At 52.9% G+C, this 12,042-nt stretch overlaps 1 protein-coding gene across 4 annotated transcripts in view; it reads right to left on the bottom strand.

Annotated features, from left to right (window-relative positions):
* Window positions 1–9,045, bottom strand: part of CRTAC1 (cartilage acidic protein 1) — a 152,764-nt gene extending 143,719 nt beyond the window's left edge. For 2 of the 4 annotated variants that reach the window (XM_040255155.1, XM_040255154.1), the window contains exon 1: window positions 7,861–8,044. In XM_040255155.1, the coding sequence (XP_040111089.1) occupies window positions 7,861–7,884 (24 nt within the window). In that variant the 5' untranslated portion in view covers window positions 7,885–8,044. Of the gene's footprint in view, window positions 1–7,860; window positions 8,052–8,901 lie in introns of those variants that run through there. The other 2 variants (XM_040255153.1, XM_040255151.1) reach the window with 2 other exon arrangements.
* Window positions 9,046–12,042: the final 2,997 nt, after the last annotated feature.

Genomic DNA, 12,042 nt, shown 5'->3' on the forward strand with positions numbered 1-12,042 from the left:
AGTATCACAGAGGGGACTGGACATCCTGGATGACCTCCAAAGTTCTTTCCTGGGCCTAAGTGTCTATGGGTCAGGTTTTTTCCCTAAATCATTTAAAATGCATTAGTGGACCTTGCTATTTAAAAGCTTCCTCCTGGGAATGTTGCCGTGAAGCAGTGATTCACTCCCTGGTCTGTCTTTGGTGGAAATCCAAATGATCATCTATTCTATCAGCTTGCAGCTACCAAGATAGATCTGCGCTGGGCTTTCCTGGAGCAGCCTGGTTGCAGGGGGTGCTGGGGCGGGGGGGTGAGCACCTGGAGGAGATGAAGAGGAAGAGAAACAGCCTGTCCAGGCTGAGCTGGTACCATGTCACATGTGGGTCCTATGTGGGCTCCTGAGGGGGCTTCCTGGTGGCTTAGACATTGAAGAATCTGCCTGCAATGCAGAGCACCCGGGTTCCGTCCCTGAGTTGGGAAGATCCTCTGGAGGAGGAAATGGCAACCCACTCCAGCATTTTTGCCTGGAGAATTCCATGGATAGAGGAGCCTGGCAAGCTTTAGTCCATAGGGCTGTGAATTCTACTTTCACTTTCAGACCTTACTTGATCAGTAGGACCTTTGTGGGTTTACGGAGCCCTGGGGCCAAGTGCCAGCTCTGGGAAGAAGGAGCCAGAAAGAAAGCCGGACTGGAGGTCCACTTTAATACCAAGGGCCAGCTCTACCCCAGACTGGCCGCCTACATCCACACATTCATTTGCTCACCCACCAAGCACCTGTGGAGCCCCTCCCCCTGCCAAATGCTATGCTGCTGCTGTTGCTGCTGCTAAGTCGCTTCAGTCGTGTCCAACTCTGTGCAACCCCATAGACGGCAGCCTACCAGGCTCCCCCGTCCCTGGGATTCTCCAGGCAAGAACACTGGAGTGGGTTGCCATTTCCTTCTCCAACTCGTGAAAGTGAAAAGTGAAAGTGAAGTCGCTCGACTCTTCGAGACCCCTTCAACTGCAGCCTACCAGGCTCCTCCGTCCATGGGATTTTTCAGGCAAGAGCACTGGAGTGGGGTACCATCGCCTTCTCTGAAATGCTATGCTAGGCACTGGATTTGCAGTTGACAACAAAAGACATGGTGTCTCAGCCCCCGCTGCTTGCTAGGCAGCATTTCTCCTTCTCCGGGACTCTTCTCTCCCCGCCTGCAAAAGGCTCTTTGGATATACATAGCTTCTCAGATGACTGGTGCATGATTGCCATTCCAAGAAAGTCTGTTCTTAGAGACCAGGGCACAAGGGAACATGACATCCCTGGGGCAAAGAGAGAGAAAGGGCCATTGTGCTCACCAAGTCTTATTACACGGACTGACCTCCGGAGACTGGCCTGCCCTGGACTTGCAGGACGCTCAGCACATTCACGCCAGGAACTGGGTGAGGTCTGTGTCTGTGTCCACCCTCCCAATTTGGGTGCGGAACAGTGTAGCTTTGGTCCTCTAAGGCAGAGGTTCCCAACCTTTTTGACACCAGGGACAGGTTTTGTGGAAGACAATTCTTCCATGGACAAGTGGTGGAGGGAGAGAAGGTTCAGGCAGTAATGGGAGCGATGGGGAGCAGCAGATGAAGCTTCACTGGAACGCCTGTCGCTCATCTCCAGCTGTGCAGCCCAGTTCCTAACAAGCCAGACTGTACCAGTCCATGGCTCCATGTTTGGAGAACCCTACTCTAAGGAGAGCCTCTAGGGACTTCCTACCTCCAATCCTGAGTGCAAGGAAGGCAAGGGCAGGGCTAGGCCTTCTGTGAGAAACACCAGCTGAGGCTGCTCCCAGGAACCCCGCAAGGCTCCTCTGTCCATCCAGGCAGGGAATCGGGTTCCTGGGCATGTTGCCTATCCCCAAGGAGGGTAGGGATGCCAATGCAAGTCTCACGAAGCGGGGAGGCTCTCCAGGTAGACGGAGCGGCAGTAAAGGCGGGAAGAAGTCCCCGCAGTCCCTTCCTCAGTCAACAGGACCTCTTAGCTCTGCAATGATTCCCATGACTTTGCCACTGTACTTATTGGGCGCAAAGATAAGAGTAACTGGAAACTACAGGAAGGGTCATCTTACACTCTCGATTCTTCTATGGCTAATTAAAGTAATATGTCAAAACATCCCTTGGAAGAGATCTTTAAGAATATGTTTGTTAAGTAAACAAGGTTTTACTAATTAATGACATGCTTGCCCACCCCTCCTTCAAGTTCCTTGCAGAGCTTCCCTGTGCCAAGAGGGCTGAGCAGGAAAGGGTGGCAAAGTCTTGGATGGAGTGGGGACAAATCCAGCCCGCTTGTCAGTTGGGGAGCTCTCAGCTTCTCCTCCGGATGTTGATCAGATTTCCTGGGCTGGAACCAATTCACAGGGCCCGGGGACTGGAGTTTTTCCAAGAAGCAAACGTTTTTCTTCTTACAAAGTCAACATGATTTCTTTCAAGGAAAATTTTTATGTTCTTTTAAAGTGTCTAGGCTTTTTGAAGGGCAGATCTTTGGACTTTTCTTTGAAGATAATGATCATGATAAAACTGTCATTTGCTGAGACCACCGCCCCCACCCCCACCCCCGCAGGCACTCACACAAGAGGCCTAGAGGGCAGGGGAATGATGCACCAAACTTGTACCATGAGTCAGTGGCATAGCCAGAAATAGAGCTTTCCAAACTCAATTCTTAATAATAGCAATATTAATAATAACCTCTTTAGAATTTTCTAAGTGTTTTCACAGCTCACACTGAACCTTCACAACAACTCTGGGGGGAGTCTGGGTAAGTCACTCTTAGGAGACAGCAGATCTGAGGCGCAGATGAGCTTTGCCACTCACTTGCTGCGTGATTCTGGTTGGTCTCTTCACCTCTGGACCTCAGGGTCCTCAGCGGTGAAGTGGGAGGGTTGGGTGAGAATACTGCTAAAATCCCTCAACCTCTAACATGCTGTGAGTCCATGCTGTGATGCTCTGGTCCAGGGTCTCTCCATCTTGGCACTAGTGACATTTTTAGGCCAGACAGTTCTTTGTCGGGGCCTGTCCTGTGCACTCTAAGATGGTTAACATCATCCCTGGCCTCTACCCCCTAGATGCCAACAGCACTGCCTGATCCAGCTGTCACAATCAAAAATGTCGACAGCCATTGCCACATGGGCACAGTAATCCCTCCGCTCACTGCCCAAGGACTTCAATAAGGTCAAGATCATGTGGTTCAGTGAAGAAAGGTCTTTTTCTCCAACCCCTTCACACTTTTCCATAGACTTTTCAAATACAACCTCCTCATCCTTTGCTAGCTTCTCATTTCTTAAATGCCCTCCATGGTCTAGGGGTGTCTAGTGTGATAATGAACCAATTGATTTCATGCTTTCTCCTAAGGAGAGTTCACAGGTTTATGTCCCCTAAGCAACCAGTTAGGCTCCCCAGAAATCCCTTGTAGAACCCTGGCTGGCCCAGAAGCCTGTATCTGCAGCCTGCAGGAGGCCCGGTGAGCATGGGTTTGTCAGCACTCTTAAATCACTGAGCTCCGAGGAAGCCTTCTCCTAGCACAAAGATCCTTCCTAGAATCAATAGCTCAGGGCCTTCCATCACACTCAGAATTATCCTGGGACCTGTAAAATTTCTTTTCCCCAAGCATGGCAGGACCCCCATATGAAAGCCCCAATGTGGGGGAAGGAAGACAGCAGCTCTGTCAAGGAGGTCTTGTCCACAGCCCAGATGTTGCAGTGAGCAGAGGCTGATGCGCAAACTTGGACGTTTGGTCTCTTTCACAGGGAAAAGGAAGACCCGGCGCAGTCCCCAGTGACCCTGTAATATTATCCCCTCCCATCCATTCTTCTTTATATCTCACCAAGGGCAGAGCCATGTTAAAGACTATCTTCCCTGATGCTCACTATCTTACCCTCATCACAGGCAGCCTCACCATTTTACAGAGGAGGAAACTGAGGCATGCAGAGGTTAAGCATTTGTCCAAGGTTCCTAAGCAGGAAGCGGGGAGTCACATTCTCAGCCTGCATCCTTCCCACTACTGAGCTGCCTTCCCAGCGAGAGCAGGTAATAAGGGTCACTCATCTAGTGGGACTCATGTAAGAGGCAACTTCTTGTTTCCTCAATGTCTAATGCCGCTTCCACATTCAAACAAAAATCTAGAGATCCCATGCTATCACTGTGTTTTATGTAATTATATTCCTCTGGCCTTATCCAAGAAAAATCCAAGCCTTGGGAATGCAGGCACAACTCTTCAGACAGAGCTGGGAGCAGGCACAAATCCCTAGTCCAGGCTCTCAGAACCCTGCTTTCAAGGAAGGGACTGTGGCTCTGTGGTCCACATTATCCTACCACCCACCTCCCCCACCTGAAGACAAAGACACAACTTGTCTGAGAGCCTGAAGGAGATGAGAAAACTCAAGCACCTTCCCTGGCAACAAGCATCCCTTGGGTGAGCCTTAGGGACAGAAGCAGATCTGCCTCTCGGAATCACTGGTTCCTCCTGAGGGTCACCGCCAAGTCTGCAGACACTCTGGGAGAAACTCCATGCACAGTGCAAAGGAGCAGGGCGGGGAGAGGATGCTGGAGGAGGGGGCAGCCCATAGGCCACTCAGCAAACCTCCTTCCCAGGGCCCAGCTCAGATGTCAACAGCCAGACTCAGAACAGAAACAGGGAAATGGAAATGGTAGTATCTTCCAGGTCACCCAAGAAACCCTCACATGAGGATTTTGCAAAAATAGAACATCCCACACTCTGACCTTGAGCTGGGAGCCGCAAGGATGGGGAAATGGGCAAATACTGGTTGGAAATGCTTCGCTTCACCCAGGATCCAACTACTGGAGGTCCCATAGGCAGCGGTGTGACTACGGGACAGAGAGACCCTACTCCAGCATTCCTGAGCAGAAGGAAGAGCCCTAGGCTTGGGTTCCAAGATCATCTCGAGGGGCTGGGCACTTCTGATTCCTAAGTCCATGGAGAGAAACCTGGAGTTACATTGTTTTTCCCTACATGACCACTTGGAATAACAAGACAAGATAATAGAGGAAGGCGAAAGAATAACTAGAAATTTCTATTACCTGTACATGTACATTACAAGAGCTTTATCTATTCCTTGTCTCCTCAGTCTGTATAACAGATTCAGAGGAAATTTTCCCCAAGCTACTAGATGTATTAATTTACCAATGTCTGTTCAGCCAGCAATTATGAACACTTATTTTTGCCTGGGAAACTGCATGGACAGAAGAGGCTGGCAGGCTATATACAGTCTGTGAGGCTGCAAAAGAGCTGGAGACAACTTAGCCACTACCCAACATCAACAACTGTGCAGAACACACATCAATCTCCATTGTAAAGAGGAAGCAGGTCATGGGAGTGGAGAGGGTTCTCAGTAGCAGAGTGGAAATCCTAGGACCCAGTCCTATCTCTTCCATCAGCCATGTGACCTTGGGAAAGATGCTTGCTTTGACTGGGCTTCAGTTTTCCCATCTGTAAGTTGTTTGCACGTGGGATGGCTTTGGAGTAGGTGCTCTTCAAGGTCCCTTTCTTCTAGCTCTAATATTCTGGGGGCTCTATGAGTACTGAACAAGTTCAAAGAACACACCAGCACCAAGCACAAAGGATAATTTCAGAGAGCAGGTGGGGCTCTGTTTCCTTGGAATGCTGTACCTGTATCTATCTCCTTGCACTTGAGATCACAGGACCACCTGAAGTCCAGGAAGTACGTAGTAGAAGGGTTCCAATCAAGAAGGTGACGGTTAAAGGCCTGAGCTTATTTAAAGCATTAAGTTACTATGGCCAGTGAAGGGCAAGAAGTAAGTCAGTGGTCCTGAGCTGGGTGCCTTTGGCGCCCCCTACTGGGCACCAAGGAGCTTGCTGGGCAGCTTCCATTGCCTAAGCAGGCAGCAAGATTGAGAACAGGACTGTCTGTCACAAGCTGTTTAATAGGCCTGCCTTCCTGGTCTGCAGTCCTGCTCTCTCAAGAATATATTTCACTTTCGAGAATTACATAGACCATTGGCCCACACATTCACAGGGCACTACTGTGCTGCGATAGGGCATCTTAACCAAACATCAAGGTGCAGAGTAATAAACATCAGGGTTCGGAATAGCAGGTGCAGCCCAAATGGAGAAAAGAGAAGAAAGAGCAACAAGCAGGTATTTCGCTGTACAAATCCCCAGTGGCGAGAAGGTCCTGGAAAATGCAGCAGAAAAATGTTGACTGCGGGCAGAAGACGGAGCTAGGTTTGGGGGTATGAGTCCAGAGCCCTGCTGAAAGATCTCCAGCTGACATAGCTGCCCCAGGAGTTCAAAACCCTCATCCACGTTTGGGGATGAGGTACAAGAGACAGCCCCAACTGAGCAGCCCACTTTTGACCTTCTCCAGAGACCATTAGTACCCAATGTAAACCAGAATATTCTACTTGTGGTCCACTGTGCCAGCATGTAGACCTTAACCTCCCTTTGTTGCCTCTTAAATGGACTTTAGGACCTGCTGCCAATAACATGTTCTTAAGTCAGATGGAGAGCAAATGCTTCCTCAAGGGCCATATTGGAACAACCGCCATATTCCCACTTTTCCATTCGCCATCTCTCCTCTCTTGTGGCTGAGAGAGAGGTGCAGGGTGACTCTGAATTTGCTCCAATTCAGTCTTGGATAGCTGCAGCCCAAGTCATCAGGGTCAAAAAATCTCCCTCCTGTAGCGTTTCTCTTCCCACGAGACTTCTCCCCTGATTCAAGACAGCACTACAGACTTGTTCCCTATCCCTGGAACCTGCTTCCTTTCCTTTTTGACCTGGCTTCACTTGGGAAATCCTGCATCCATCCCAGAAGACACTCCAAGTGTGACTGAAGAAAATGTCTTGCCTGGAGGGCTGAAGCACCTCCTGGGACACAGAGTAGCCACACTAGGTGTACCCCATAGCACCACCAGCAGCAATATTCATTAGTCATTCCCCGAGGAAGAAAAGTGACCCTCCCACCCCAACCCCAGGCACATTTCACCGCCACTCTGGTAGGCTCCTATCCAGGGCTGGGATGACTTTGGATTCTTGAGTTGGTTTCTGCAGAAAGGGGACTAACCAGGACTCTCAACTACTATGCTGCGAAAAAGCCCGCTGCATTGCTGGGCATGCCCCCAACCTCGGCCTCCTGCCCCTTCAAAGCCTCCATGTGCCTCCCCCCGACCCCCTCACTGGGCCGAGGAGGACCCCCGGTCCCCCTGGAATGCCTGAAGCTGGTGTGTCTAAGATTGGATGAAAGCAAGCAGACCACACCTCGGTCCAGCAAAGGCAGCTGACAGCTAAGCCGCGCGGAGCTGGCTCCCGGAGCTCTCTGCCACCCAGCGCTGTGCTCAGGAGCTCGGATTCCCGAGGCGTGGGGGTGGGGGGGTGGTGGGGGGGGGCGGGTGCGGGGAAGCGCTAGCCTCCCCCAGGGCTTTTCCCCACCCTGGAAGCGTAAACAGCCGGCCGAGACCAGTAGCTTCCCCGGCCCGGAGCTGAGCCTGGTTCGCTGGGTGACCCCCCAATACCCCACGCACATCCTTCCTCACCTGCTCCGCCCCCTCCCAGCTCCGCCGCCCCCTCCCCAAACAGCTGACCTCCAGGGCGCCCCCAACACTTTCTCTGCCAGCTGTGAGAGCTGTAGCCCCCACACCTCAGCTCCCACCTCTCCTCCACCTCCGGCCCGGCGCCCGCCTCTCCCCACAGCCCGCGGGAGGCTCTGCGCGCCAGTCGAGTCCTGCGCCTCTTGGCAAGTTGGAAACCAAGCCGCCGCCGCCGCCGCCTTAGCGGTTTCGGTCTTCCCTGCCAGCACCCCAGCCAACGCTGCAGGAGGATCGGGAGGGCGCAAAGGGCGGGAGAAACTTTCTCTGCCTGAGGGGTTGGGGTCACTGGAGCGAGTACTCACCCGGGGGTCCGCGCTCGCAGCCATCCTCGGGCTCTCTCAGCCCCGCCGCCTGGGGGCGTCGGAGAGCCGGAGCTCGCTGCCGCCTCTGCCGCCGCCGCCGCCGCCGCCGCCGCCTTCCAGCTCGGAGCCCCGGTCCCGGGCTGGCCTCGAGCCTCCCGCCCCGACGCCGCTCGCTCGCTTTATACAACTCCACTCGAGCGCGCCGGGGCTTATGTAAAGGCTGGCGGAGGCCCGCAGCCAATGGCGCTGCAGCTGGAGCTGGGGGCCCGGGGTGGCGCGGCCAATCGCAGTCCGGAGAGCCCCGGGAGCCGGGGAGGGGAGGGGGCGCCTCCTCACGCTGATTTAGGAGCGGGGATTGCGGTGGCAGCCGCCGGCAGCCGGGCCGGCCCGGCGCGGCGAGGCGGACGCTGGGGTGGGCGGCGGCGCAGGCGGCGGCTAGGGCGGGTGCCCCCCGCGCCTCGCCGCTGCGTCGCGTAACCTTCAGGAGGCAGCCGGGCCTGGCGATGGGGGCGAGGGCGTCTGGCGGGGCGCTGGGGGCCCGGGGCCGGCGGGAAGCAGGGGTCCCCCGGGAGGAAGTGCTGGGAAGGAAGGCAGGGGGGAGGGGAGGGCAGCGAGCCCCAGGGCCCCGCGGCCACCCCTGTGTGCAGTGTCGAGGGTGGCGGCAGGGGCAGTGGCGTGCCTTCCCGATTCCCCAGATAGCGATCTGGCGTCGCCGGGCCGGGCCGGAGCGGCAGCGCGAGCAGCGCTGATGGCGAGATTTCGCGCTGCGGAGCGAGCGCCGAGCCGATCTTTATCCGGCCTGGGGACGTGTCCGAGCGCCTCCCAGGGACTGCTCAGTATGGAGAGCGGAGCTTCGCGACGGTCTCAGAGGGCGGGGAGCGGGCGAGCACAGCCCCGAGATCAGGCGCGGCGGAGGCGGCCGTGGGGAGCCTCTCCCCCCACCTCCCCAGTCCTCCGCGTCCCGCTGGCCCCGCTGGCGGTGTCCCCATCCCATCCCGCCTAGTCCCCGCCCGCCCTGGGCCAGGGCTGCGCTCGGCCCACCTGCTCTGGTCAAGCGGGTTCTTCCAGCTTCCCTCACCGCTTTGCTCACAGGTACTGCTTCCCCACTCAAACCCCAGCCCACTTCGGTGGGCAGGATAGTCTGAGCCTCTCAGGACCGGATGTAGTGGGGGCTAAGGTTGGGAAGAACGCCCTTGATCGGCAGTGCGCAAAGTCCTCGCGTGCTGGACTGGAAAGAGACCTGAAGTCTGGCGCCTAGAATAGAGCCTGACACACAATAGGTGCCAGGAAGGATTTACCTAGTAAGTATTTACTGAATAAACCTTGAACCGAATAAGGACTTTGAGTTTCTGAGAGCTGGGGAACCAGACTTGGGAAGAGAAAGACCTGGAATAAGCCATCTGAGGAGGAGGGAGCTAGGACTGTTTTCTCGTCTATTGATGCCTTTATGACCATCACCCTGCCTTCTGGGCCCTTGACTCCAAATGTCTGCTTTCCTGGAAGGCCCCTCCAGCCCCAGACCCAGGTGTCCCCAGATTTTGAGCAGAACCTTCAGAGGCTACTTTGGGTCCTGCTTTCAGGAGGCTGTGACCCTCCTGTGGAAAGAAGTAGGAAAGGATAGGCAATCTTTCTAGCCCTGGGGGTCCCGGATCTAGCTCAGTTTCTTAACTTGTTGAGGGTGGTGGATGGTTTTGAGAATCTGATGAAAACCGTTGAATCCTTTCTCTAGAAAAGCATACACATTTACACACACACACACACACACGTTAAGTATAATTTCAGGATCATTGGGGACTCTCTTGGGGCTCTACCCAGTATCAACATCCTGTTTCTCTACGGGTCTAGGATAGTGGTTTATAATCACCTTCCTCTTGGGGAATCACAGAACTCCTTTGAGTCTTTCAAGTGTATGATTAATGGGATGAGTCTGTGTCTCAGAAAAATGCTCAATCACATACATACATGTTAACATGCAATGTTAGGGCGTTCATGGATCCTTAAAAGCAGATTTGGAACCTTCGCCAAAGAGCAAATAGACTTTTGCCCTGTGGGTACCCGTGATCCCCAGTCCTCTCCACAAGGAGTCTGGGGAACTCTGTACCCTGCTGCCCCATGCCACCACCCTGTTTTGAGGGCATCTGAGTCATGTGGTGATGGCCCCGGCTCCACACTTGTCTCTGCATCTTGGTCCCCACCACCCTCTCAGTGCAGAAATAAGTTGCAGGTTGTCATGTTCTGTATGATCTGTGAGCCTTCCTTAGCCAGAAACTCCAACTCTGGGAGACAGCAAGTGACCGGTAATTCACCAGTTTCACTCAACCCCAAGCTTCTGAGCACACCTTTGCTGGGTTTTGTTCTCACCTCTCTCTCTCTGCTGGTGAAGCTGTGAGCAGCAGCCCCAGTTGTGGAACCTCCCCTCACCTAAACCCACCAGATTTTGTAACCAGTGCCGTAATTATCAGATATTAGCCTTCCAGATGTGAACAGGCTATGTACACAAAGCAGCTCTACAATGACCTCACGCTTTCCTGCAGCTCGCCACATAAGGGTTCAGTGGACCAGAAGTGCCGGGGAGGGACAGAGAAATGCAGGAAATGAAGGAGACAGTCTCTCCAGGAAGTTCTCTAGGCGATGCATTTGGTTTCTGCACTTAAACCGGTGAAGGTTCAACCAGTGGGCCGTTCTGCTCCTTTCATTTCTAATTCTGCTAATGTCCTCCGTGTCTGTTCAGTCATTTCATGTCTTTGTCCACTTGAAGCTTCAGCCCTGCCCTGCCTGACTCACTGTAGACATCTTGCCCTCACAAATTTCCCAGACACATCCTGCTTTCTCAGGGACATGCCCGTTTATGGACTGAACTGTGTCCCCTCCAAATTCATCTGTTGAAGACTTAACTTCCCCTGTGACTGTGTTTGGAGATAGGGCCTCTAAAGAGATAGTTAAGGTTAAATGAGGTCAAAAGGGTGGGACCCTAATCCTTAGGATTGGTGGCCTTAAAAGAAAAGAAAGACACTGGAGCTCTCCCTTCCCCCTCGGGGTAGGCACAGAAGAAAGGTCATTTTAGGACACAGACCAAGGTGGCCATTTGCAAGCTAAGGAGGGAGGCCTGCGAAGAAACCAAACCTGCTGGTGCCTCAATCTGGGACTTCCAGCCTCCTACTGTAAGAAAATGAAATTCAGTTGTTTAAGCCACCTGATCCATGGTATGTTGTTATGACAGCCTGAGCAGATAACACACACACACGTTTTCAACATGCTTCTTACTCCCATCCAGCTTTCTCAGTCTCCTCCCAACACATTGACTCTCTCTGTACTATCCCTGTAGATTTTGCCCTTTCTTACCCGGGACACTTGCCTAAAATGTTTTCTCATCTTTTGGCACCCAAATTAAGCCTCACCTCCCACACCAGCTTCCAAAACTGCTCTGGCCTGTGCTGGAGCTTTGCCTTTTCAGCCCTCCTGCAGGTCTGCAACATCTTAGCACTCTATTGTACACATTGTCCTGTGTTCTCTCTAATTGCTTCTTACCCAAAAAGCATAGCCTTCCTCTCAGAATGGAAACCTCTTTAAGTCCAGAGTTTGTACCTTGTACTCAGCTACCACATAGAACCCGGAGTGAAAGTGGACATAGAGTAAACACAGTTTGTTGATTAATTTATTCTAATGAAACATGTTTATGTTTCAAAAACCTAGACAGACAGCATATTAAAAAGCAGAGACATTACTTTGCCAACAAAGGTCTGTCTAGTCAAACCTATTGTTTTTCCAGTAGTCATGTATGGATGTGAGAGTTGGATCATAAAGAAGTCTGAGCACTGACGAATTGATGCTTTTGAACTGTGGTGTTGGAGAAGACTCTTGAGAATCCCTTGGAATGCAAGGAGATCAAACCAGTCAATCCTAAAGGAAATCAACCCTGAATATTTACTGGAAGGACTGATGCTGAAGCTGAAGTTCCAATACTTTGGCCACCTGATGCAAAAGGCTGACTCATTGGAAAAGACCCTGATGCTGGGAAAGATTGAAGGCAGGAGGAGAAGGGGACGGCAGAGGATGAGATGGTTGGCTGGCATCACCGACTCGATGGACATGAGTTTGATCAAGAGCCAGGAGATGGTGAAAGACAGGGAAGCCTGGTGTGCTGCACTCCATGGGGTGGCAAAGAGTCAGACAAGACCAAGT

Source organism: Oryx dammah, unplaced genomic scaffold (assembly GCF_014754425.2).
Source record: "Oryx dammah isolate SB20612 unplaced genomic scaffold, SCBI_Odam_1.1 HiC_scaffold_14, whole genome shotgun sequence".
Classification (NCBI taxonomy): Eukaryota; Metazoa; Chordata; class Mammalia; order Artiodactyla; family Bovidae; genus Oryx; species Oryx dammah.